The following is a 26,265-nucleotide window of genomic DNA, read 5'->3' as shown; positions in this document are numbered from 1 at the left end:
TCACCTCTGGGCTTCTCCTATAGGGTTCCTCAGACCAGCTGTTGATTATCCTGACAGGGATCCTCTCCTCCCCTCCCCCAGCATTCAAGGGAACTGAACATCAAACATCTTAATGAGTTGGCACAGGGCAGGAAGGTGTTGAATATTTTGGAATCCTTGAAAAAGCATTATTCCTTTATCTGCACCCTGCCCTCCACACCCCCATCTCCTCTCCTTTCTCTCATCACAGCAAATTCTGCAACGGTTAGGGCTATGGGCACAAAAGGGAAGGACCCATTGAGGCATTTTTTCCAATTAGGACTGAGATCATGAGGAGACAGGATGGGGTGTGGTGAAGGTGTATCTCAGGATCCGCAGCTCTGAAACGCGGTTTGGGGGTTGGAGAGAATGGAGGCACCATTGACCTCAGATTAGAGCAGGAAAGTGTGAAATGGCTGTGGGCGTTAGTGATCGAGGCTAGCAGGACTTCTTAGCAGGAAGAGAACCAAGGGCATGCCCCAGGTCCACTCAGGTCCTCATAGGCTGCATTCCCAGTGGGGAGGGAACAGGAAGCCGTGACTTCCTCTCCCCTTTTCTTCCCTGTTTTTAGCCTCAAGGTCACTTGCTGCTGCAACGAATTCCAACCTGTGTTTTCGTTGGGGCTGTTCCCTGGCCATGGTGTTAATAACTGCTTAGTACCTTGCTCCCTTCTGCCACAAAGGCCCCCAACTTTTCCTTTGAAATAATAACCATTTGTGCAAATAGCAAGGCACAAAGTGCCCTTTCATATGTGTCATCTCATTTTATCACACTAATCCCGTGAAGAGAGATTTTAATTTGAAAAATTTAAGTAAGGAAACTGAGGTTCAGAGGAGGGAAGAAATTCACTAAAGTCACAGAGTGGTAGCAGAATTGGGACTCCAGAGCCTTGCCTGCCCCTACGCCCCCTCCCAGCCCACCTCCCCAGGTGCCCAGGGAGCACTTTCTGCAGAGAAGGGGGCCCCTGAACAGTTAGGAATAGAGGGGGCTATAGTTTGGTTCCTGCCATCCCTCAGATGGGGTATCTCTGGTCCCCTCCCTGGGTGGAGGCTTGGGGCTGCCCTTCATAGTGGGATAATTTCCCCTTCCCCATTCCCTCTCTTCTGCATGGAGACACACGCACGCACGCACGCACGCACGCACGCACTTATCCCAGGGTTCTGGTCCTTCCTCACCCTGCCCCACCCACCCCAAGACCAACAGAGAAGAGGCAGGTTGTCCCTCCAGGACCCGCCCTATGAGGTATGGCCGTGGGCTGGGCCTCCAGGCAGCCAGAGGCCCCAGAGAAGCAGAGAAGCGCTCAGATCTACAGCAACCTGCTGAGTGCCCTAGGCGGCCCCTGCCAGCCTGGCAGACACTCACTGGCCCCTCTGCCCTGCACCACTGACATCTGATGCCCTGCGATGCCCACACCTAATACCTCTGCCCCCCTGCCCGCTTTCTGGGTCAATGCGTCTGGAGGCAGCGTGCTGAGTGCTGATGATGCTACGATGCCTGTTGGATTCCTAGCCCTGAGGGTCATGGTTGCCCTGGCCTATGGGCTTGTGGGGGCCGTCGGCTTACTGGGAAATTTGGCTGTGCTGTGGGTGCTGGGTAACTGCGCTCGGAGAGCCCCTTGCCCACCTTCTGACACTTTTGTCTTCAATCTGGCTCTGGCAGACCTGGGGCTGGCACTCACTCTTCCCTTCTGGGCAGCTGAGTCGGCGCTGGACTTCCACTGGCCCTTCGGAGGTGCCCTCTGCAAGATGATCCTGACAGCCACCGTCCTCAACATCTATGCCAGCATCTTCCTCATCACGGCGCTGAGTGTTGCCCGATACTGGGTGGTGGCCATGGCTGGGGGACCAGGTACCCACCTCTCGCTCTTCTGGGCCCGTGTGGCCACCCTGGCAGTGTGGGTAGCAGCTGCCCTGGTGACGGTGCCCACGGCTGTCTTTGGGGCTGAGGGCGAGTTGTGTGGTGTGCGGTTGTGTCTGCTGCGCTTTCCCAGCAGGTATTGGCTGGGGGCCTACCAGCTGCAGAGGGTGGTCCTGGCCTTTATGGTGCCACTGGGCATCATCACCACCAGCTACCTGCTGCTGCTGGCCTTCCTGCGACGGCGGCGACAGCGACGGCAGGACAACAGGGTTGTGGCCCGCTCCATCCGCATCCTTCTGGCTTCCTTCTTCCTCTGCTGGTTCCCCAACCATGTGGTCACTTTCTGGGGTGTCCTGGTGAAGTTTGACTTGGTGCCCTGGGACAGCACTTTCTACACCATCCATACCTATGTCTTCCCTGTCACCACCTGCCTGGCACACAGCAACAGCTGCCTCAACCCCGTGCTGTACTGCCTCCTAAGGCGGGAGCCCCGGCGGGCCCTGGAAGACACCTTCAGGGACCTGAGAGCAAGGCTGTGGCCGCAGGGCCGGGGCTGGGTGGAACAGGTGGCCCTAAAGGAAGTGGGCAGGCGGTGGGAGGAGATCACCCCTGGGGATGGTGGCCCTTCTGCCATGCCCACCAAGCGGGACAAAGGGACAGCTGGGTGAAGGGAGCAAGCTAACCCCCCTCTTTCTGGGGGTCTGCCAGGTCAGGTGCAGGATCCACGCATCCCAGGGAGAGAAAAGCTGGCTTCTCTGCTGTAATGTAACGCCCTCAGGGAGAGTCTGATCTTTGATCCCCAAGTCTGGCTGTGGGAGAATGGGGGAGGCCGGGGCCCAGATCAGGGCCGGGTAGGAAGAACCAGAAGTCTCCACGTGGAGGTGGGAATGAAGAGGATCTGAGAATAAACCTCTGGAGCATCCACAAAGTGTGTGCACCTTTCATCCCGGTTCCACCTCCAGGTCAGTGTGGCCTCAAGGATTCTTTGTCCCGTGTCTGCCTCCTGTGAACTTTTCTAGGAAATTTTCCCTAAGGGTCCTAGGCTAATTGGCTCTATCCTCTCCACCCCACCTCCCTCACCTCAAATGGGTGTACCCTTGTCCTTCTTCTGGTGTTGGGGCCAAATGTGGCCTCCTCTGGCCATCTCTACCTTCTTACCATCTCAGTAGTGCCCTCAGAAACTTGGTGCCCACAGACACCTCAGCTGCAAAAGCTGTAGTTCCCCCTGCAGGGAGATGCCTCGTGTGGGGTCATGCTGGATGCCTAGCTCCAGCCAAGCCCGGAGTGCAAACCCCTGTTGCTGGCTGGGCGTAGCCCATGCGTCTCTCCTTAAATCAGCATTTGGGAGGAAGAAGAGAAGATAAGGACAGGCCAAGGATGAGGGTGGGGCATAAGGAGGTGAGAGATTGGAGAGCGCTTGGGAGGAGGGGAGGCCGAAGGTGCAGCCGGAGGAGAGGAAACCACAGACAGCAGTGCTAGTCTTTCTCCTACCTCAAGTGCTTAGCTCAGAGCATCAGCTCGGGGGTCGGAACACCCAGCTTCACATTCTAGCTCTGACACTAGCCAGCTGAGGGACCTGGGTAAGTTAGTTGACCTCTCTGTATGTTTTCTCAACTGTAAAATGGGCTATTAAGGGGGTTCCCATCATGGCTCAGTGGTCATGAACCCAACTAGGATCCATGAGGATGTGGGCTTAATCCCTGGCCTCGCTCAGTGGGTTAAGGATCTGGCAATGCTGTGAGCTGTGATGGTGTAGGCTGGCCACTGCAGCTCTGATTTAACCCTAGCCCAGGAACTTCTACGGGCCACAGATGTAGCCCTAAAAAGAAAAAAAAAAAGAAAAGAAAAAAGAAAAAAAAAGCTGTTAAGCATTTAACAGTGCCCGAAATGGAGTTTCACTATTATTCTTACACCCTATGTAAAGCGGAGACAGTGAAAAAGGAGGCAATAAAGGGGCACCTGGGAGACGGGGACAGGGAGTCATAAAGGTTTTTTCTGGACTTTCTACATGCTCTAGAGTGAAATGAAGGTTTTACATAAAGAACCGAGTGAGGGATTGGCCAGCCCCTCAGGCCCCTTTAGAAAGCATGCTCTCCAGGGCAGCGGGTTCCCCTTTGGTTTCTGTATCCATAGACACCCAGCAATGACGGAGGTTAGCCATCAGAAGGGACTTTCAGGGGGGACAGCTCCTGGAGAGGAGGGAGATGGCAGAGGGAAGACGGGGTGGAGCTCCCACTTCCATTGCCCCACCCCAAGCTCTGGCACGTCTTAAAACCCAGGAGGACTCTGGCCACTGGAGATCCCAGAGCAATAGCTGGACACCGCGCCTCCTGAGTGCGTGGAGCCCCCTCTGGAGAAAGGCACTCACTGCACCAGCTCCATCCAGCTGCTGAACAGAAGAGACTCTGAAGAGCCACCTAATTCACAACATATTAGGCAATGTTAAAGAGATTTAATTAGCCTTCTGATGTTTAATTTCCTCTCTTTGATGTTTAAACTGGTTCCAAAACTCCAAGTCTAATCCCAGCCAATTCAGGATGGAAAATCCTCCCCCACCCAAGTGCCCCCTCTTGCCACCCCCTGCAGCTCCTCTGATGGCCCTGCTGGGGCTTCCGGATATTGGCTCCTCTGGGGGCATCCTGCTTTATGGGCTTTATGGAACCCTGAGGTAAATATTGACAAGGTTTAAACAAGCCCAAGTGGGAGGTGAATACGTGGAGGCGAATGCGTGCGTGCAGACCCACCCTCCGGGACAGGGGACAGGAGGCGCAGGGGAGGGTACAATGGAAAGGAAGCATTGCTGTGGCCAGAAGCTGGGCCGTGGCTCCCTGCAGCCCAAGCCAGAGAGCTCTGAAACTGCCAACAGGAGGGACAGGGAGTAAGACTGCATTTCCAAAAATGGGAATAGAGAGGGGACAGTGAATACAATGGTGGAAGATGTGAGAGAAGAACTAATCTCTCAGGAACTACCATGTTGGAGAAATGCATGTCAGGTTTTAGATTTGAGGGATTGGGGGATGAGGCAGGAATTTTGGTCAAAGGGTGGCAGGAGGGACAGCCAGCTCTGCCACAAGCTGTGGGCTTCTCTGAACCCATGCTCTGGGCTCTGCATCTCCAGGTTTCTCTGTTTTCCCCCTGACCACCATCCTTCACTGGAACTGCGAATGCTGGCGGAGCCTACAATCCCTTCCTTGGTGGTCTTTGGATGCGAATAGATCTCTGTTTTGCCTTTACGGTTTTGGGTCCCAGTTGCTTCTTGCAGACAGCTGCTGAGCCATGGTGGAGACTTAGAGCTCAGCTGTTTTGGGCCAGAGCATCCAAGGAGGGGAAGTGGAGGACTGCAGCTGGGAGGGCCGGCCCTTTCCTGGCTCACTTCTCCTGGCCTGGCAACCCTCTGCAGCCAGGTTTCCTTATCTAGAAAATGAGAATGAGTCCACTTCACAGATCCTGTAAGGGATGAGGAAGCACCTTGTCAAGGCCAGATGCCGATGGCTGAGAATTACAGGAGTGGAGGGTGCTGGCGACTCCCAGGCCGGCCTCCCACCCCATGTGATTTCAATTCCTCTTTCTAGCGGAGGTCATGAGCTCCATTCTTCTCATCTTACCCCACGGGCTCCCAGGGAGCCATGTGTGTGGCTGCCAGCATTTATACAACCCTAGACTCTCTCCCCACCCTCCCCCACAGCTCCAGAGTCAAGTATTAACCAGAAACAGGAAGCATAAAAATCAAGCCAAAAACAAGAACTGAAACCCTACCTAATCTCTCACTGCCTCTCCAAATGTCAGAGAGCAAATAAGCAGCGCCTGCACAGGGAACTGTCTTAAAGAGGTTACCTCAGGGCTCTGACAGTGTGAAGAACAAGGGCGGGGTGCAAGCTGAATGGTGCTGCGCAGGGTGAACAGGAACCGCGGGGAGGGCAGGGAGCAGAGGCTGATGCAATTTCTGAACACGGCATGCAAATGAGATGAAAATAAGATGTTTGTTTTTTTCAATATTGGAACCCCCAACAGCCATTGGAACCTAAGTGCCCATTCGTTTTTATCCTTGACGTTGTGAATGTCAAAGGTGACAACAAAAGAGAAGGTTGGCACGGACTCTTTTGTCGGTGTTCCCTGTCTTCAGGGAGGCAGTGGCCCTGCCTGGGAGAGGAAGAGACTCCTTTGGGAGGAACACAGGTCACTGTCTGGCTCTCCCGCTCGCCGGCACCCTCAGAACTGGCAGACGTTAACAGACAGCACTTCCTAGGGTTCAAGGTTTTTAATTTTCTGTCCTTTATCTTTTTTTTCTTTTTTTCTTTTTTTCTTACAATCAATCAAATTGGCAAAAAAACTGGCTGAGGCTGGCGGGCATTGTGGGGGGGGGGTGTCCATTGAAAAATCCCCCCCCACTCACACTGAGGTTTCAGGTCATGGTTGCTGAGGTGGGGGATGAGGTCAGGGTTTGCAGAGATTTCCCAACTCACCCTAGAGCTTGTATTTCCTAATGGCTGGAGAAGAGGTCAGAATGGGTCCCCCATTACTACAGATGAGGGGCGAAGTCACCGTTCCCCCCATCCCTCAAGTTCTTCAGAGATGTAGAGCTAGAAGGCTGCAATTTCTAATTGCCTACAATCTTCTCTTAAAAATATAAAACACGTGCAGTTGGCTTTGGTACAAAAAAGAAAACAACGACAACAAAAAAACATTCTGGTCCCTGTGAGATTTTCCCCCTCACCCCCCAACAAACCATTATGGCCACTTCAACCTCTATTCCATCAACCCCAGGAAGCTAGGTTATCTCCCTGGGGTTTCCATGGAAGACAGAGAGAAGGGAGAACAGCAGTAAGAGGTGGAGGGGAGAAGGGGAGGGACATGGCCCTGACCACAGCCCTTCCTGAAGGGGCAGTAGGGTCGTATGGCTGCAGCCTCTCCTCAAAGTCGGATGTTGCTAGGGAGGGGTGTCAGGGCCAAAAACCCAGCAGCTGCATGGATAAGCCTGAATAAACCCCAGTAGTGTTAAAGGACAAGGCCCCCTGATCCCTATGGCTTGGTTCCCATGTCCCTGGTCCTCTAAATTTCCCCTCTCCCTCCATAACTAATAAACAATAAATAAATAAATTTTTCCTAAAGTAGAGGGAAGAAGGCATGAAAAATTGGCATCTGCGGTGTAACTTCTGGATGCCACCAGGGGGCACTGTGGCCCAATTCCCCCAGCTTCCTAAATGGCTCCTGGTATCCAAGGATCCCAAGAGCTGGCAAGGACAATCAGCAGTTCTTTCAAATGTTCCCTCATCATTGGCAGATTGGAGTCCCCAAGGTTTGCCTCCCTCAGTAATGTTCTTCAAGGGGGACACAGGGCAGGGGCGGAGGGGCCCCCTTAGCTCTCTGAAGCTACAGGCTCCCCGTCTCGGCTCTCAGTCTCTTCCGGGATGTCCTGCATTCGGGTGAAGTCTGCAGGAGGAAGGAGGACAGGGCAAAATTAGTGAGTGAACAGAGGCTCCTGCGAGCAACTGGACCCCTACACTGATGCCTTCCTGTCGGTATGCTGAGGAACTCGGAGAGCTATTACGGATGGCCGAGGTCTGTAAGCCCTGGGTTGAGGGGAGAACCTTTGTCAACAAAGTGATGTATAGGAGTTCCCATGGTGGCGCAGCGGAAATGAATCCAACTAGTATCCCCGAGGACTCGGGTTTGATCCCTGGCTTCGCTCAGTGGGTTAAGGATATGGTGTTGTTGTGAGCTGTGGTGTAGGTTGCAGACGTGGCTCGGATCCAGTGTTGCTGTGGCTGTGGCACAGGCTGGTAGCTACAGCTCCAATTCAACCCTAGCCTGGGAACTGCAATATACCAAGGGTGCGGCTCTAAAAAGCCAAAAAAAAAAAAAAAAAACCACCACCACAACAACAAAAAAAGTGATGTATCTACACCTAGGTACTTTGTTAAGCATATGGAGACACAGTTTGATTACTAAAGTACACAATATTTTAAGATTAGTATTATATTTAATGGCACAGAAAGCTTTTGGTTATTTTGGATTTCCTGAACCAACTTTAAGAACTTGGAGGTCTTCGAAATTGTTTTACTTTGAAAATCTATTTCTGGAGTTCCTGTCGTGGCTTAGCAGAAACAAATCTGCCTAGCATCCTTGAGGACACAGGTTCAATCTCTGGACCCCCCCCACTCTTGCTCAGTGGGTTAAGGATCCAGCATTGCCATGACCTGTGATGTAGGTCACAGACAGGCTTGGATCCGGTGTTGCTGTGGCCATGGTATAGGCTGGCAGCTGCAGCTCAGATTCAACCTCTAGCCTGGGAACCTCCATATACTGTGGGTGTGGTTCTAAAAAGACCAAAAAAAAAATCTATTTCTACTTGCAGAGGCTGGAATCGTGGACTTGCTGGAGCAGAACCCCTACATTTTTTGCTTCCTAGAGTTCCCCTGCCCAATTACCAGCAGACAAAACAGGAAGTGCCCTGTGCCCCTCCAGGAGTTGCTGTAGACCTTGGTGGTTGGTTAGGGACCATCCTAAATGTTTCTGTGCTCTACGATGCAGGCTCCGTTTGGAGACCATGGCTCAAGGGTCTGTACCCAGGTCGCACTTCCTTCTATTCCATGTGGCCACCAGGGTCTCACCTCGTGGACTATGTGGCGGAGACAGACGGCTGCTGCTACCTTCCTCCTCGCTGCCGGTGTCAGGGTCACTGCTATCTTGCAGCCGCTCATCAGGGCTGCCCAGCTCCTGCCTCTCTCGATCCTCGAAGGGTCGATGGACTGAGCGAATAGTCACAGGCAAATCCAGGCGGTCGTGGCCTCGGCTGGGCTGTGGACGGCAGGCAGGAAAAACAGGAGGCCAGGGAATGAGCAGTGCGAAGACTCTCTTGGTACATCTACTACTGACTGATTTCTTTCTGTCCCTGTCTAAATAGTTCAGTCTTCCCATCAGTACCCTAATATCCATCAAGCCTGATGCCTGAGTTCACTTGGGCTCAAGTCTCCAATTCCTTTCAGGTTCTCTCGTGCACCCTGAAGTCCACCCCAAGTCAGGTCACTATTCCAAGCTTCCTTACCTGTGGGGGAGTGAAACTCAAGTACAGGGCATCGCCTGCAGGGAGGCTACGACGCCTGGGATCCAGAGGCCTGCGGGCCCAGGGGGCCTCAGCCGGGAGTGGTTCCGTGTGGCCCAAGGCGGCCAACTGCCTGCGAGCCTCTTCGACTTCCCGCTCCAGCAGAGCTCGGGCCTGCTCGCTTTCCCGGAGCCGGGCTTCCAGGCTGCCAGCCTCCGTCGCCCGCTCTTCACCAAGCCGCCGGCAGCGCCGCAGCTCCTCTTGCAACAGCGCGTGTTGCCGTTGCAGTAATGCCAGTTCTGTAGCCTGCTTTTCAGGAGCCACAGGGGCAGCCCCAGCTCTGCCAGCCTCCCCATCCCGGGAGTTGGCTCGGGTCAGCTTCTCCCGCCGCTCGGGGCCCTCAGGGAACCGAGCTTCCATCAAAGTGTCCTGCTGGGCCACAGCCGCCTGGGGGTGGAATGGGGATGGATGGTGTATCAGAATTCCCCGTTTCTTCTATCCCCGCCCTCCCTCCTCAGGGCCCAGGTCAGGATTCCTGTAGGCCTCGAATCAGGGGAAGGCTTACAAAGGTCTGTTAGGGTGATCCTGCCCCACTTAGATGGGCAGCCCTGGTCAGGCACCTCTCCTTCCCATTCTAGCCCTCACCCCACTGACCTGTAGGCCATGAAGAAGTCCATAGAGATTGACCAATCGCTGCAACGCTTCCTGAGGACAGAAGAGAGGGTAGGAACAGAGTCCAAGCTTCAGGATGGAACAACTGCCCGGAAGTCAATTAAGTGTGGGGGTGGGGAAAATAAGACTGCAGGTACTTGGAGGTGTACGCTCTCGCCCACGCACTCCAAACTGGGCTCCAATTTCTCAGATGAGAATACCCCTCCCTTCGGTCTCCTATACCGTCACATCCCCGTCTCACCTCCTGGGGAGATCTCAGCTGGTTTCCATTTCGATCCTGCAGAAACAGGCAAGGATGGGGAATCAGCAGACACACAATTTCCCGGGGCCTGTCCCTGAGAGCTCTGTGTCAGGATCTATAGGCCAGCTGTTCCTTTCCCACCCCCTAGCCAAGTCCTGACACCTCCTGAGACCCACCTTCTGGCTGGAGTCTGAGTCAGCTCTGCAGAGCTCTATCGAGCCATTGAAGGTTCTGGCCTCGCCATCTGTCGAGAAGGGGAAAAGATGGGCCCAGCTCACTTTCCTAGGGCCCTGGCACCGCTCGGTCCTTGGTACCACTCCCTTCTCTTTAACCCTGCCCACCTGCTACCTTGGTCCCCTGCCCTGGTACTCACTGGCAGTGACCCCAGGACTTGTGTTACCACCACTGTCCGGTTCCACGGGTAGGGCTGGTTCCCGGGAAGTCAAGAGCAGCTCCACTCCAGGCCCCACCAGCAGGTCTTTCAGGCCCTCCACTGAGGGGAAAGAGGGAGCGGTAAGAAAGGAGAAGCAGAGAATCCGGTGAGGGGCGGGACGGCATTCACCCAGGATACCAGAATGCAGACATCTAGGGGACTGCCCCCTGCACAGGCAGTGGGGTCTCACTGCCATGGCCACGTACGAGGCAAAGGTCATTAAAGATGCTCAAGAAGTAGCACAGGAGGCATGCAGGATGAGAGGTGTCAACAGCAGCAAGGACCGTGCCTCTTCCCTGCCATCCCCAGCCCCTGGCACAGAGCAGGTGCTCAGGGGAGTTGTAGACTATGGGGCTGGCATCCCCCTTGCCCATGTGTGTCCAGGTCTAGCCATGTGTCCGTATGCCGTGACAGTGAGGGGACGAGTCTGGGCTCTTCCCTGGGCGCTCCCTCACCCTCACGGATGGCATCCTGCAGCAGCCGCTCGCCACGAGGTGACTCAAGGGACTCAGAGCGGAAAAGGCCCCTGGGCAGAGTGGGCAGGGGCATCCCACCACCGCCATCCTCTTCCACCTGGAAATGGGTCATCTCGGCAAACAGCCCAACTTTCTCCTGCAGCAGCTCTACCAGTGCACGGTCTTTCTGCTGCAGCTCCACTGTGGATGAGAAACAGGTGAGCACACAGATGGGCCGGGGGGCACCCGGGAGAGCCAGTAGTCAGGAGGCAGCCCTAGGGGTTAGGAGCCAGGCCTGGCACAGTGGCAGGACTTGATTTTGGCTTTTTGGCATTTATAAAAAAGAAAAGAACATTTTGGGGGGAAAAGTAAAAGTAACCATATACTTTTGGGGTTCGTTTGCTTGTTTTCTTTTTTTGGCCACTCTACAGCATATGGAATTCCTGGGCCAGGGATCAGATCCCAACCATAGCTGTGATCTATGCCACAGCGGCAGCATGCTGGATCCTTTCACCCACTGTGCCAGCCCAGGATTGAACCTGCGTCTTGGCACTGCAGACACACCACTGATCCAGTTGTGCTACAGTGGGAACGCCTGCACTTTTGTTTTAAAAACAAAAGTGAGGAGTTTCCGTCATGGCTCAGTGGTTAATGAATCCGACTAGGAACCATGAGGTTGCGGGTTTGATCCCTGGCCTTGCTCAGTGGGTTAAGGATCCAGCATTGCCGTGAGCTGTGGTGCAGCTCACAGACACGGCTCAGATCCCACATTGCTGTGGCTCTGGTGTAGGCCGGCAGCTAAAGCTCTGATTAGACCCCTAGCCTGGGAACCTCCATGTGTCAAGGGAGCAGCCCTAGAAAAGGCAAAAAGACAAAAAATAAATAAATAAATAAAAACAAAAGTAAAACTATCGTGGCAGGGACTGCAGGCTGTCCACTAGTTTTCATTCTCTCCATCTTCCTTTAATGGGAGAATGTGTACAAGTTTCACTTGGGCACATGGCTGCCCATTAGATGCCATTTCCTGGCCTGGCTTGCAGCTGGGCATTGCCATGTGACTGAATTCTGGCCAACGGATGTCTCTTCCAGATCAGCTTTTTTTCTTTTTTTCTTTTTTTTTTTTGTCTTTTTGCTATTTCTTGGGCCGCTCCTGTGGCATATGGAGGTTCCCAGGCTAGGGGTCTAATCGGAGCTGTGGCCGCCAGCCTACGCCAGAGCCACAGCAATGTGGGATCCGAGCCGCATCTGCAACCTACACCACAGCTCACGGCAACGCCGGACCGTTAACCCACTGAGCAAGGGCAGGGACCGAACCCGCAACCTCATGGTTCCTAGTCGGATTCGTTAACCACTTCGCCACAACGGGAACTCCCAGATCAGCTTTTAAAAGAAACTCTTGGAGTTCCTGTCATGGCACAATGGAAACAAATCTGACTAGTATCCATGTAGATAGATGCAGGTTCCATCTCTGGCCTCACTCAGTGGATTAAGGACCCGGCATTGCTGTGAGCTGTGGTGTAGGTCAAAGATGTGGCTCGGATCCCACATTGCTGTGGCTGTGGCCGGCAGCTGTAGCTCCAAATGGAGCCCTAGCCTGGGAACCTCCATATGCTGCAAGTGTGGCCCTAAAAAGCAAAACAAAAGAAAGGAAGGAAGGAGGGAGAAACTAACTCTTCTTAGAGTTTTCCTGTGGCAAAGCCAGTTGAGGATCCGAAGCAAGTGGCATTGTCACTCCAGCAGCCTGAGTCACTGCTGTGGTGTGGGTTTAATCCCTCACCCAGGAACTTCCAAATGCCGTGGGTGTGGCCAAAAGAAAGAAACTCTTCTTGTTCTTTACCCGTCCTTGCTATCTGGGATGCAGATATGATAGCAGGAGCTGGAGCAGTGATGGGGATACAGACATAGAGGACATAGATGGGGACCCCTTACACTGAAGACAGCAGAGCTGCACTCCTACCCTGTACTTCCCCTTTCTGGGCTGTTATTTGGAGAAAAATAATCTCCTACCTTGTATAATCAATTGATACTTGTTGATCTTTTTGTATAGCAGTTAGATCATACCCTAATTAATATAAGGCCCTGTGGTAATATGGAAGTTCCCAGGCTAGGGGTCTAATCAGAGCTACAGCTACCAGCCTACACCACAGCCACAGCAATGCAGGATCTGAGTCACATCTGCAACCTACACCACAGCTCACAGCAACGCCGGATCCTTAACCCACTGATCAAGGACAGGGATAGAACCCTCAACCTCATGGTTACTAGTCGGATTTGCTTCCACTGCGCCACAACAGGCACTCCAACCCTGTTATTCCTAATTCCCCTTCCCAGAGGCAGCCACAGTAATACCTTTCTAGAGTTATTACACACACATACACACAAGACACGTGACATACCCCATGCCCATTATTTTCACACCAGTGGTAGCATACGCTTTACAGTGTTTTAAACCTTGCTCCTTTCACTCAACAATATATTTTGGTGACAGATCTACCAAACCCCTGATAGAGCCATCTCATTTTTTTAAGACAGTTCCACCGTATTCCATTGTGTGGATATACCATAAATTCTTTATACGAGCTCTGTGGGTGGACTTACTCTTGATACGCCGCAGATAAGCCTCATCCTCTGTCTCAATCAGGGGGAAGTCCTCCCTGGATGGGCATCTGGGGGATAACGGGTTGGGTGGGGTTAGGAGAAGGAAGCTTAGGTTAGAGACCAGCTTCCCAAACATGCTCTCTGTTGCCCTGGTAAGACTCATCAGCTCCATGCCCTGGCTTCGTCCACCCTTGACCCTCTCCTTTTCCTAGCACTGATCATCTGCGTTTACTGGTCTGGACCTCTCCAAAGGTCACCTGCAGAGGCAGCACAGTGCAGAGAGACAATTACAGTTTTTGGCATCAAGCAAACTGGGCTCAAATCCTGGCTCTTGAATTTACCAGGTAGTAACTTCCCTACTTCCCCATCTCAGAAATGGGGGTAGTATCTTCCTCACAGGTTTTTTGTTAAGATTAAGTGAAATGATGTACCAGTGCTTTGAACATGGCAGAAGCTCAATAAATCAATTACAATGAATGATATTATTTTCGTAACTACAAATGTTAACATTATTAATAAAGAGGACATTATGGGTCTACTGTCAGTGGGAAAAGTGTTTTGCCTTATTTTCCTAGAGTAGGTAATTTCCGACTTTTGCATGCATTTCTGAAAAATTTGTTCACAAGTCTAAATTGTAGAAGTAAAAAAAAAATTGGTTTATATATTATACAGTGAAAAAGAATCCATTCCCTGAAAGCTTTAAAAAATTCCAAACATCCTAATTGAGTTTATTCTTCAGGCATAATCTTTGAGAATCCATTTTCAACATTTTATATGCGCTTCAGGTTTTTTTCATCACAACAGACACATAGTTGACTGTCTCACATCTAATGTGTGTCCAACAGAAGCCAAAGATTTGCTGCTTTAGCACACAAAACGATTTCCTTCTTGTTTCTATTGTATGCAATTTGTCTGAGTCTTGCTCCTCTTATCACTAGTATCAATGCTTTCATTATCCTCTTTTCATTCATTTTTAGAAAATAAAAGTAAAATACAATACAATCCAAATAATGGCCCACTGCCTACAGACTAGGATGTTAATGTAGCTGAAATTGTACCGCTGGCTGGCAGGTATGCCAGCATGTGACAGCTCAAAGTATTCCTTTGGCTGTCAGCTCGTGCTGCATTTGGAAGGTAGTTGAGGTTGTCATCGTCTAAAATGTGACTTGACAGGACAGGAGAACAGAGATGACCTTTCCTGCCTTGGTCCATCTCATCTCTCCTCTGGCCTCCACCCCCACTTCTGAACCCTGGGTTGGGTTCCCATAGAGTGCTGTAGCCAGGAGCCCAAGGCCATACACACTCACACTCGCACGCTCTGCTGAATAACGCGGATCCAGGTGCTCCGGTCATCCCGAGATGCTGTGTGGACCTCATACATCTCAGGGGGGGCCGCGCTGATCAGAAACATCCCTTTCTCCTGGTTGGCGATGTCCCGCACAATCAGATTCTGCAGCGATACCACCGAGGGCTTGTCCTGCCAGTCAGGGGGAAGGAAGGATTAAGCCTGGGAATCCTAACCCCCGGATATTTGAGTCTTCAGTCCTTCTGGAATACCCAAAGGATTGAGGAGTTAGCCTAGAATACAAGTTAAGATCCCAGGTTCTGGGGCTAGCCAGAGACGACTCAGAAATATTTGTGACCCTTAAAAATTTAACTTTAAGCTTTACTTTCCTCATCTACAAAAAGAGGATAATGGAGTTCCCGAAGTGGCGCAGTGGAAAGGAATCCCACCAGGAACCATGAGGTTGACAGTTCGATCCCTGGCCTCACTCAGTGGGTTAAGGATCTGGCATTGCCATGAGCTGTGGTGTAGGTCGCAGATGCTGCTCGGATCTTGCATTGCTATGGCTGTGGTATAGGCTGGCAGCTATAGCTCTGATTCGACCCCTAGCCTGGGAACCTCTATGTGCTGCGGGCGTGGCCCTAAAAGGCCAAAAAAAAAAAAAGAAAAAAGAGGATAATAATGGGCCTTCCTCATAGGTGCAAAAGTGCCTGCACACAGTATCAATACCTGTTAGCAATTCTTATTTGTCATTACATTATAGTAACAGTTATAATAATAGCTGTTTGACTCTGGAGGAGTCCAAGGTTCTTTCAGGCTGGAGTAGGAAATCAAGAAGGGGCCCGAAACACTTGTCTGTGCTGAGAAAGAAGGTGGAAAGTCTCACCAGGGCAGGAAAGATGTACTTCTGGTCCTTCTCCTGGAGAAACACCAGCACATCTGTCATCAGCAGCATCAGCACATCTGACAGGAGGATAAAGGCAGGAGAACACTCAGCATTGGGGGGTCTGAGCAGCTGTTTCCCTTTCTCAGGAACCAGGTCTACCCCGTGAGGCTAGAGCTCCTGACTCCCCTCTTCCTGATCTCTCTGCCTCTGGTTTGCTCCCTCTACCTTTGCAGACTCCCCCCGATCCATTCTTACAGTTCAGGAATTGGGAGAAAAATGTATGTGCCATTAGATAAAACAGCTTCTTGGGCTAAAGCGCCCATAAGCAATCACCCAATGCCTTTGAAAAAAACACTCTATCCAGGGGATGCAGGTTTCTTAACCTGGGGTCTACAGATCCCTAGGATGTCCACTGTTGGGCTTCAGGGCTCTGCAAAGCCTCCAAAGTTGCATAAGCAATTTTACATATTCATACAACACACGTGTAATTTTCAGTGTGCAAAGGTCCAGAATTTATGTGAGGGTAAAAGGATTCCATCCACAGTAGGAGGGACTACTGTTTTTAAGCCTTTCAGTTCCATGTCAAACAACAATCATAAGACCTTTCTGGACATTTGGCCTAAGGTCACCCCATCCCACCACCCCTGCCCCTACCCTGGCATAGTCCTACTTCTCATTTTGTGCTCCTCTGCAGGGAGGGGAGCAGCTGGCTTCCTTATCCCCCTCTCCCACCGTTGAACAATCCCAGTCTCCAACCTCAGCAGGCCCTGCTTTCATGCTCCTTCTCTACCCCACCTTCCAGGTTCTCAAGATCCTACGAGGTCCTGTGCTCTCAATTTAAAACTTAGGGGGCAGTTCTCTGGTGCCTCCAAGAAGGGTTAAGGATCTGGCATTATCACTGCTGTGGTAGCAGTTTGATCCCTGGCCTTGGAACTTCCGCATGCCCCAGGCGTGACCAAAAAAAAAAAAAGACTTGGGGGAAACAAAGGTCAAGCCCATGAAAACTGGATAGCACAGTCAAGCAAACACACTCACTCTGCCCTTGGAGATCTAATAGTGGGCACACAGAAGGGGAGGGCTTTCGCTAAATGCTTCAGAAATAAAGCTCTCCAGCCTTGCTATTTTTAATCCCCCCCAGAGTTTATATTCTTAGCTTCTGTGTGGGAGGGATGAGAGGAGAGAAAGGGATGAAGGAAAGTGGCTGGTGAAGCCTGTGATACTCAAGCCCATGGAGTGGGAATTTCATGATATGGGACAGAGGTGCAGGCAGGTTCTGGTCTCAGGTAGTACTGGTTACTTCTGCCCCTCATTCCTCACCCCCAAAGCCGAAAACTGCAACTCTCTTGTCTTGATTTAGGTAGGAAAGACTTGGCCAGAGCAGTCTGGGAAGAGAGCCTGGGAAAGCGTGCCCTGCCCCAACATGCCCCCTCTGTACTCTCTTCTCTACCCTGCTGGCCCCTCCCTGGGCTCCGCCCCCTCCCCTGGGCCTTCCCCAACTGTGCTCCCAAAACTCCTGCCCATTCCCCAGCCCCAGCAGCTGGGATTCAAGCTGGAAGAATCAACCCTGATCTCTGATCCTGGAATTTCTCTGCCTTCCTGATCAAAACTGGTAGCTTTCTGGGTATACAAGGACCAAAAAAAAAATCACTAAGGAAGTCCTTGTATGGCCTATGAAATTAAATCCAGAATTCAGACTTTTGTTGCAACAGAGAACATGTATTTTCCTCCCATGAGGTTTCACCCAGGGTATAGGGCTGCATAAAGAAGTCCTCAAGGAGGAGTAGCTCAGTGGTTAACGAACCCGACTAGTATCCAGGAGGACGAAGGTTCAATCCTGGCCTTGCTCAGTGGGTTAAGGATCCCGCATTGCCATGAGCTATGTTGTAGGTCACAGATGTGGCTGGGATCTCACGTTGCTGTGGCTGTTGCTGGCAGTTATAGCTCTGATTGAACCCCTAGCCTGGGAATCTCCATGTGCCGCAGGTACAACCCTAAAAAGACAAAAGACAAAAAAAAAAGTCCTAAGTGCTTGGATGCTTCTCCCTCTCTAAATCTGACCGTGGACTCGGGGACTCTTCCCTGGTCTGCCAAGCTGACCACTGACCTTTGAAGCGCCCCGCTGCTGTCTTCCAGAGCAGGCAACCATCATGAATGAGCTTGCGCCGCAGAAGCTCCTCTCGGCCAAAGGGGCCCTTGCCAGGCACCGGGGTCTGGGCCCTGGGGTCCATGCGGTTGTAGATCTCCTGCAGGCGGGCCCCCTTCTCCAGCTCGTGTACATCCTGGTCCACGTTGGACAGCAGCTCCTTTACCAGCCCCAGTGCTGTCGTCAGGTCCTGGCGCTCCTCCTCGATCCCTGGCACCACAGGTCGGCGTGAGGGAGAAGTGGCTTAGCCAGCTTCACGCCAGCCACCATACTCCAACCCATCTCACCTCACCATCAGAGGCGGCCCACGGTCCCACAGCTGACTCTATCCCTCCTCTTGGTTATCCCAAGCCGCTTCTCACCCCAGAGAGCCCTCTCCCCATCTTCTTTCCTCCCGGGTCCTCCCTCTCACCGTGGGTATGCTGCAGGATGCGGCTGATGAGCACCGGGTACTTGGTGATGCGCTGAGTCACCAGCAGGATGCACTCCTGTACCCCGTGGCGCTTCAGCACGGCTGAGCGGGTCACTTTCTAGAAGTGCAGAGGCAGGGCTCAGGGCCAAAGTGGGGCCCGAGCCGAGGACAACAGAAAGAACCCTGGACTTGGAGCCTAAGCCCTGGTGTGGGCCCTAGCTTGGCCATTTACCACGCGTCGGCTGGCATAGGTGACTGAGACTGGAAAATGGGGAGGACAAGGCCACGGGTTTATCATGAGGCTCAAAGTAGCAAAAGCACTTGGTCTACTGCTATGGGGGGCTGTTGACAGGATCCACAGGCAGATGTGTCTACAAGGGCTGGACCACCGGAGGAGGTTCTGAGTTTGGGTCCTGGAGAGGGTTGCTCACCCGGATAAACTGCTGGAAGCGTTTGTCTCGGGCATAGAGCTCCTTATAGAGCTTTAAGGCCTTGGTGTGGCGGCTACAGAACTCCGAATAGGTCTTCCGCATCTGGTCTGCGCTGGGACCTGAGAACTAGAAGTTGGGGGAGCAAGCCTGGGTCAGCATTTCCCCCAAAGCCACCTCTTATCCCCCACACCCTCTAGTCTCCTGCCATACAGACTGGCTTCCAAGCCTCTCCAGCCCTCCCTGGCTCCACCCCCTAGAGTTTGGAGCTGAAAAATGACCACTTTAGTCACACCTCCTCCCAGGAATGTTGCCCATGAGTCTTGTCTTTTCTCACCTGGGTGATGAGAAGATCACCCAAGCGATGGATGACAAAGTTCCGGGGGCTGCCAGGGCACAGAGCCTGGCGTCGGCGTTCTAACAGCTGGCTGAGGAAGCGCGTGTGGATGTCACTAAGCTCGTCCACGCAGGGGAATAGGCCCTGGACCACTCCTGGCTCCAGTTGCAGCTCTTCCAGCATCCCGGTGCGGAAGAGGCGGGTCATGATCTTCAGCGTCCGCACGTGATGAAGCTCTGTCTGGATTAGCTCTGTGGGGACAGCGCAACATCTGGCCTCTACCCCGGCTCGGTCACAACCGGTAGGGCCTAGGCTGGGGACCTCAGGGCTCATTAGAGGTTTTCAAGATCCCTTGCAGGTTAACATTCTGCATTATTATGATCTTAGATCATTTTCTAATTTTTTTATTTTATTTTATTTTATTGGCTTTTTAGGGCCACACCCACAGCATATGGAAGTTCCCAGGCTAGGAGTCGAATCAGAGCTGTAGCTGCTGGCTTACGTCACAGCCACAGCAATGCGGGATCCGAGCTGCATCTGCGACCTACACCACAGCTCACGGCAACGCCAGATCCTTAACCCACTGAGCAAGGCCAGGGATCAAACCCTCATACTCATGGATCCTAGTTGGGTTCGTTAACCGCTGAAACACAAAGGGAACTTCTCTAATCATTTTTTATCTTTATGATTTGCCATCTCAAGCTGTGAGCTGTTTTAGGCAAGAACCATGTGTCCCCGACACATCTAGGTTTCCCACAGTCCCCAGTAGAGGGCTAGGCATGCAATAGGCAGAGAGGAGAGGCTAAGAACTGACTGGGAGTTCCCATCGTGGCTCAGTGGTTAATGAATCCAACTAGGAACCATGAGGTTGTGGGTTTGATCCCTAGCCTTGCTCAGTGGGTTAAGGATCCGGTATTGCTGTGAGCTGTGCTGTAGGTTGCAGACGAGGCTCAGATCCTGCGTTGCTGTGGCTCTGGCATAGGTCGACAGCTGCAGCTTCCTAGCCTGGGAACCTCCATATGCCACAGGTGTTGCCCTAGAAAAGACAAAAAGACAAAAAGAAAAAAAAAAAGAACTGACTGGAAGGAAAGGATAAAGATGGGGCCTTGGAGGCCAACAGCCCCAAAAGGATGGAGCCTAGGGGCCACTTGCAGGATGCCAGGCAGGGTCTTGAAGGTCAGTGAGATGAGAAGGGCCTTGAGAGGTGGGGAATGGCAGAGGAAGGACGCAGAGAAACAGGACCAGTGAGGAAAGAGAAGTCAAGGGGTGGTCTTCTTGGCTCACCATAGATGACATCCTGTTGCTTCATCACCTCCTTTTTATGTTGCTGCAAGAAGCTGCTATCCACAGCAAGGCTCCAGGAATCTGCTGCAAAGTCCTTCTCGCCCATTTCAAAGTCACTCATCAGCTCATTGTAGATCACCTCTGCACCTGGCCGTGAGTGGGGGAAACAGCTCAGACCCCGGTTCTCGTCCCTGGGTCCCAGGCCCTTCTCTCGACCCCTTCCCACCCGCCCCTCACGCCTGGGTCTCCCCCAGGCCCGCTCACCTTCATCGATGAGGGACTCCACTGACAGGGTGCGGTTCCGCATGTTGAGGGAGTCTGTGGACTGCGAGAGGATCCGGCGCAGCCCCAGGGGAGACTCATCGTTGAAGTGTCTGGGGAAGTGAAGGGTGGCTGTGTCACCCCGACTCGGGCAAGAAATCCCTTCCAGGGTGAGGACCCAAGGCCGGGATCCCAGAGGCAGGCACCTCATGTTCTCCTTACCTGTCTCCCTCTAATTCTGAACTTGGGGAGGGGAAGGACCTCTGAGCCCCCCATCTCCACTGCCACACTCTGCCTGCCTGGCTCTCCCTTCCCCAAGCAGAGGCTCACCCAGCAATGTTGGTGGTGGAAACGCTCTTGGCTAAAGACAAGGAGGAGCGGCCGCGGCGGGAGCCAAGCAGGGACTGCCGGAAGCTGTCGGAGGGGTAGATAGCAGAGCTGGGCCGCTCCCGGGTGGTGGCTGTTGAGGGGGATACCGAGCAGGCAAGTGTCAAACCTGGTGCCTTCTCAGGATTCAGGCCACCCGGGCTCCTCAACTAGAAGTGAGGCCTCCTGTCCACCCCACCTTTAGCCCAGTTCTAGTCACAGAAAGAGGATAACAGTAGTGCTATGTTCGTGCAATACTTTTAACGTTTACCAAGACCTTTTCTTGTCTTATCTCTTCCCCAAAACAGGCCTATGAGCAAAGTGCAGCTCAGGACAGTGCAGAGACTTGGCTGGGGTGACTCAGCTTGTGGCTGAGCAGAGACTCAGCCTCTGGTCATCTTGACTAAGCACCATGCTCTGGCTGTTACAGCAGAGCTGCCTGAATTGGCCCTTGACAACTGCTGCCAACATTCCCAAGCGCAGTGGGAATAATTGATGATGATAATAATAATATGAAATGTGACCAGGCTTAGATGACCAGCCATCCCAAGCCTTTGTCCCCATTTGAATTCTGTCCTGCCCCTAAGCCCAAGCTTAGGACCTCCCTTATTGCCCCACATCAGATTCTAATTGAAGGAAGGAGCTGTGCCAGAGAATGACCTCAGGGGGGCAGCAGAGCCCATGGGCTGAGAGGCCTGGGGTGCAGGGTCCTGGGGCAGGGGGTTGGGGGGGGGCTCCTGCACCCTCACTACTCACTCTTACTGCGAAGGGAAACAGACTGCAAGGCAGTGTTGTTCTTCAGCAGTGCGGCTTTCTGTTGCTGTGAGACAAAGAGCAAGAGAGAGACACCAAGAATAGCCGTCACCCAAGGGTCACCCCCATAGGCCCAGGGCAGGAGCTGGGTGGCTGGCCCCCTTGGGAGAAAGCTGGCATGATGGCTAAGGGCATCAGGGTGGCTGAGCCCCGTGCTGAGGGGATGTGTCTATAGCAATAGGCTGACCCTCTCTTGGGCCCAAGGCCTGGGGTGAAGGAGGGTCTGGGCTACCCCCTGGTGAGGAGAGGGGTTGAGAACACAGGGTGAGGAATGAATGGAAAAGGCATGAGGGTACCACACAACTCACTACCCTCTCCCCCAGCCCTCTGCCCTCCCTGCCATCTCACCTTCTGCTTGACCTTGGTACAGTTGGCGAGGGTGTCTTTACAGCGGTTGTGGATAGTCACATTGCAGGCTGGGAGGGTGGGGTAGAGAGGGTGATGGGAGGGCCGGGTGGTACAGGAGGGGACACACCCACATGCAGACACCCATCTCCCCCTGGCCACACAGTCTCAGAGGCTCTCCCCACTTCCCAGACTCCTTGGCCATCGCCGCATCCCAGTCCCTCTCTGCCCGCTTCCCCCTTCCTTCAAGCAGGAGATGAACTGGGGGGTAAAGGTGGGGACTACAAGAAAGCCATCGGGAGGGATGGGCAGTCCTGACTTGGATGACCTGTGGGGGGGACTAGAGGGAAGAAGGGGTTACTGGCTGCCAGAGATGAGCTCAAGAAGCACAAAGGTGGTTGAGTATGACAGATGGCAGAGAGGACGCCCACGGAACAGAAGGTGGCACAGGAGCAGCTGGGATGGGGGCTCGGGGCGGTGGGGGGGTGGAACCAAGCATCCCCTGAGCAAGTAGTAAATGTTCCGCGTGTACTTGATCCTAACAACCCTTTGAGGAGGATTCAATGATGCTCACTGTAGAGACGAGGAACCTGTCTTCTGGAGAGGTTAAACCATCTGCCCAGAGGTCGTACAGCTGAGCGGTAGAGCCAGGGTTTAACCCAGGAGTGTCTGAATCCAGAGGCTGTGCTCTTCCCGTTCAGCCAGGCGTAGGCCCATGAACTCTAGCTAGGCCTAAGCCGAGCAAGGGCTGATGGATCCAGCGGTAGAGCGGGGACCGGCCACGCCTGCCTGCCTTCTGCCCTGCTCAGCTATGCTTGCTATGACTCCAGCCTCCCTTCCGGGCCCGGGGAATCTTGTTCCCCAAGTAAGGCAAACCCGCAGCTCCCACACTCCATCTGCTTCTCCCTCATCACCCACTCCACCTTGCCGTGGGGTAGGAGAGAAGGGGAGAGGAAAGGAGGAGCAGCCAAACCTAGGCACTGGGACTGCTGGCCGTCCCTTTGCCCAACATGCCCTCAGCCCTCAGCCCTTGGCTGGCTCCAGCTTCCCCTCCCCCGTCCGTCCAACAACACAGGAAACTGCTAACTCCTTCAGACAATACCCAGCACCGCGCTTACTTCCACAAATACAAGGCAAGCAGGGTGGGGCAGAGGGGCAGACAGAAGTGGGGGCTGGGGCTGCACCCGCCCTCCCCTGGAGCTCCCTTCTCCTGCTCCCAGCACCCAGTGTCTCTGGATCGAACCTCCGCTTTCTACCTGCTCTCAAAATAGCGCTTGCTGCCCGCCTCCCCAGTTCCCCTGGCAACAAGCTTCCAGATTGGGAATTTTGTCAGGTCTCTAGAGGGATCTAGATGGGGGTTCCCTCCTCATCCTCATAACTCTAAGTTGAATAGTGAGGAAGCAAGGAGGCCTCTCTGGTTCTTTCTGGGGTTCCTTCCCCAGGTTCCACAGAAATTTAGAAGCTAGAACTTTAGTCCCTCTATTCAGCAGAAGGTCACAATACCCCTGGGCCAACTCTAGTCAGAAACAGCTCTTTGCCACCATCTGGGCGGCAGGGGGTGGGTGGGGGGGGTGGGGGGGTGGACAGGGCAGGAGCCCTCTGTATAGGTATCTTGGGGAAGGAAGAATTCTTCGCTTGTACCTACTCAATACAGGGTTACCCTTAGATGGGGGTGAAGGTCAGGAGTTCTAACCCCGATTCCCCTAACACACACTTCGCTGCCATATTCTCTCTTTCTCACTGTGGGTCAGTCAGACTAGAAATTTGAGATGGGGGTCCCAATCCCTAATCTTCTGCTTCAAACTGCAGAGATTTAGAGATTTCAGGCTTCACCCGGTCAACAGAAAGGGAGGGGGCAAGAGGACCCTGGAGTCCTGAATGCCCAGCTCTGCCCAGGAAGATGGGCAGAACAGCTGCAAGGCTGGCAGCTTCCCACCCAGCTCCTCGATCCACCCACCCCCCCATACACACAACATTCCGGCTCCTCCAATCAGTTCTCCTAACCCTCAGCAGCTGTTCGGGGAGCTGGGGGACGCCCAGTGGACGACAGCTGCAAGGGGAGCCACCCCAGCCTCCCAGCCCCATGCCCCCAGCTAGTCCTGCTTATGCCATATTCCGACTGCCACCAGCCCTAGATGTGAGGACAGGGAGAAAGGGATCAAGTATCTGGCCCTGGCTTTTGGGCCCTCCGGGGGCTCAGAAAGGAGCGGGTCCAGGGCCAAAAGAACAGAGATTAGGGTCAGCGGGCACTAAATCAGAGGGACATTCGGGGTCCAAACAACTTACTTGGGCAGATGAGGGCTTCCTTGGCTGTGATGCTCTTGTTACAGGCATAGCACATGGTCATGCCCGAAACAGAGATGGTGGTGAAGAGATGCCCGTTGGTATAGCGAGCATCCTTGGCTTCCTTCATCTTCTCCTTTTCCCGGGTCTGTGGAAGGGGCAAGAGGGACAGGAAGTGAGGCTGGAGGATGCGAGGGTGCTCAAAGAGTCCAGAGAGATGGCCCGAGGGCAGAGGCCAGGGAGCAATGCCTGCCTGGGGTTGCCAGAAACACACCACTTCCTGAAGCTGAGCCTGCCATGGCGTGTCAGAAGCAGCTGCCCAAGGGTGACCAGGCCAGCCCGGAGGGCCAAGCTTGCCCCCGACCTACCTGGCCTCTGCGGCTGGGCTGCCTCCTGTTGCCGCTCATCTCGGCGGCTCTAGACCTCCGCGTCCTCACTCCACCTCCCAGCCCTAGCTCTGCTCGCCCCCGAGCTGCTGTACTCTCTCCTCTGCGCCGGGGAAGATGCGCAGAGAGGAGGGGAGAGCAGGCGAAGCAGAAGGTGCCAGCTCACCAGCGCTTTCCAATCTATGGGAGTTAGCTCCTCTTATAACCATGACAACCGGAGTTGGAGCCGCTGTCTCCGTGGCAGTGGCAGTCACAGTAGGGTGCAGGAGATCCCCTTATTAGACTGACTGAAGCGGGCAGGATGCCTCCACTGCCACCCCAAACCCAGAGGTCATGATCCCAAACCTCTAACTCTTCCACCTCCCTTCAGCCAAGGTCCACAGGCCCTCTGCGAGAGGCAGTGTGTCCCCTCCTAACCTTGAGGCAGGAGCCTGATTTCCATGTCAGCTCACACATCCTCTCTGGGATCTTTAAGGAAAGAGACTCAGCCAGCCATCAAGGTCTCATTCCCAGCAGGAAGTCTCCCCTGCAGCCTAACTTTTATCCCTCTCAAGCTACCCTCCTAAACCTAGGATACCTCCCGTATTTCTTCTCAGGCCATTAGTCCAGGAAGTCCTTTCTGGCATCTACCTTCCATCCTCCAGCTGCAACGTCAGTTCCTCCTGCTCTGGGCTCTTTTGAGATGGGGCGCACTGTGGGCCTTTCCAAAGAAGCTCAGAGGCGGCCGTTTCCCACCAGCTCTCTCTTCTCCTGCATCCCCCTGACCTCTGCAAATCAGGTCATTCTCCCTGACCTCTTCTCTGCCCTCCTCAAGCCCCTGAGCTTCTCCCAAAGCCTGAGGAGGGGAGAAGATGGGACACCATTCTTTCCACCTGTTCTAGGACCTTCCTTAGTCCCTGGATTTTTCTTCCACTTTTAACAGGACTGAGAGCACGATCCAGATGGCAGAAGCTGAGGAGATGGGCCCCAAATCACAGCACACTGGCTGGGGCTCTGGGACAGAGAATCAGAACTCAGAGAAGAGTCCCCACCCTGGACCTTAGGGGCCTAGTCCTGACTCTCAGCTGCAGCCACACAAGCAGTTAGAGGCGGGGGAGGGGAAGAGCCACACTGGCCTGGTGCACAGCTCGAAAAGGGAAGTGTGGATGGGCTGAGTCAACAGCACAGGGGCCAGAGGGCACTAGGCTGCCATGCCCTAGGGTCTCAGGGCTTCCTGGTGGCCCAAGATCTTTCTCTCTTCTGTCTCCCCACAGAAGCTCCAGGGTTGTCTGCTGATGAGCAGAGCCCAGAGGTCTTAAGGTCATTCCCACAAGATCACCGTTTTTCTTTTCTCCTTCTCTCTCATTCTCCTTCTCTTCCCATCCCCTTGGCCCCCCTCCGCTACTCCACGGCTTCCTGCCTTGGCCTCCCCTTTCTCACCCTAGCTTCTCCTCTCCTACTCTTGGCCTCTCCCCCCGCCCCCTCCTCCTAGGCCCTGTTAAGGAAGCTGATCAACCTTCAGCTCTAGCCTCCCTTTTTCTATTCTGGGTACCTATCTGGACCACTAGAAAATTCTCCCTTGGGTCTAACCTCCATCTGCCTTGCTCCAAATTACAGCTCTTTAGAGCAAATCCTCCTCTGAATAACAGCCTTATAGGACCTCCGAGTCCCAGTCTAAATATCTCTTCTCACTACCCTATACTCTCCTTCTCCCTCCTCTTCTGCCCCCCGCCGCCCCCCG

The 26,265-nt window shown here is 53.5% G+C and overlaps 2 protein-coding genes across 5 annotated transcripts in view; one reads left to right on the top strand and one right to left on the bottom strand.

Annotated features, from left to right (window-relative positions):
* Positions 1-1,233: 1,233 nt before the first annotated feature.
* RXFP4 (relaxin family peptide/INSL5 receptor 4) lies at positions 1,234-2,799 on the top strand. Its single transcript, XM_047784338.1, has one exon. It carries the CDS (start codon positions 1,422-1,424, stop codon positions 2,541-2,543), a length of 1,122 nt encoding a protein of 373 aa, XP_047640294.1. The 5' UTR covers positions 1,234-1,421; the 3' UTR covers positions 2,544-2,799.
* A 3,037-nt stretch (positions 2,800-5,836) lies between these two features.
* Positions 5,837-26,265, bottom strand: part of ARHGEF2 (Rho/Rac guanine nucleotide exchange factor 2) — a 55,232-nt gene continuing 34,803 nt past the window's right edge. For 3 of the 4 annotated variants that reach the window (XM_047784334.1, XM_047784336.1, XM_047784335.1), the window contains 21 exons: positions 24,163-24,307; positions 21,880-21,947; positions 21,475-21,538; positions 20,683-20,812; positions 20,356-20,465; positions 20,092-20,238; positions 18,808-19,058; positions 18,474-18,599; positions 18,043-18,160; positions 17,592-17,840; positions 15,488-15,564; positions 14,624-14,793; positions 13,317-13,384; positions 10,719-10,919; positions 10,204-10,323; positions 10,007-10,074; positions 9,831-9,866; positions 9,572-9,622; positions 8,921-9,364; positions 8,487-8,673; positions 5,837-7,305 (listed from right to left, as the gene is read on the bottom strand). In XM_047784334.1, coding sequence (XP_047640290.1) covers positions 7,232-7,305; positions 8,487-8,673; positions 8,921-9,364; positions 9,572-9,622; positions 9,831-9,866; positions 10,007-10,074; positions 10,204-10,323; positions 10,719-10,919; positions 13,317-13,384; positions 14,624-14,793; positions 15,488-15,564; positions 17,592-17,840; positions 18,043-18,160; positions 18,474-18,599; positions 18,808-19,058; positions 20,092-20,238; positions 20,356-20,465; positions 20,683-20,812; positions 21,475-21,538; positions 21,880-21,947; positions 24,163-24,307 — 2,904 coding nt within the window. In that variant the 3' untranslated portion in view covers positions 5,837-7,231. Of the gene's footprint in view, positions 7,306-8,486; positions 8,674-8,920; positions 9,365-9,571; positions 9,623-9,830; positions 9,867-10,006; positions 10,075-10,203; positions 10,324-10,718; positions 10,920-13,316; positions 13,385-14,623; positions 14,794-15,487; positions 15,565-17,591; positions 17,841-18,042; positions 18,161-18,473; positions 18,600-18,807; positions 19,059-20,091; positions 20,239-20,355; positions 20,466-20,682; positions 20,813-21,474; positions 21,539-21,879; positions 21,948-24,162; positions 24,308-25,175; positions 25,857-26,265 lie in introns of those variants that run through there. The other variant, XM_047784337.1, reaches the window with a different exon arrangement.

The sequence above is a fragment of the Phacochoerus africanus genome, chromosome 6 (genome assembly GCF_016906955.1).
Source record: "Phacochoerus africanus isolate WHEZ1 chromosome 6, ROS_Pafr_v1, whole genome shotgun sequence".
NCBI classification, from domain to species: domain Eukaryota; kingdom Metazoa; phylum Chordata; class Mammalia; order Artiodactyla; family Suidae; genus Phacochoerus; species Phacochoerus africanus.
This window is presented reverse-complemented; position numbering and strand designations above follow the sequence as displayed.

Bases quoted from the DNA above. Each gene is read 5' to 3' on its own strand.
- RXFP4 (XM_047784338.1), top strand. From the start codon at position 1,422: ATGCCCACACCTAATACCTCTGCCCCCCTGCCCGCTTTCTGGGTCAAT.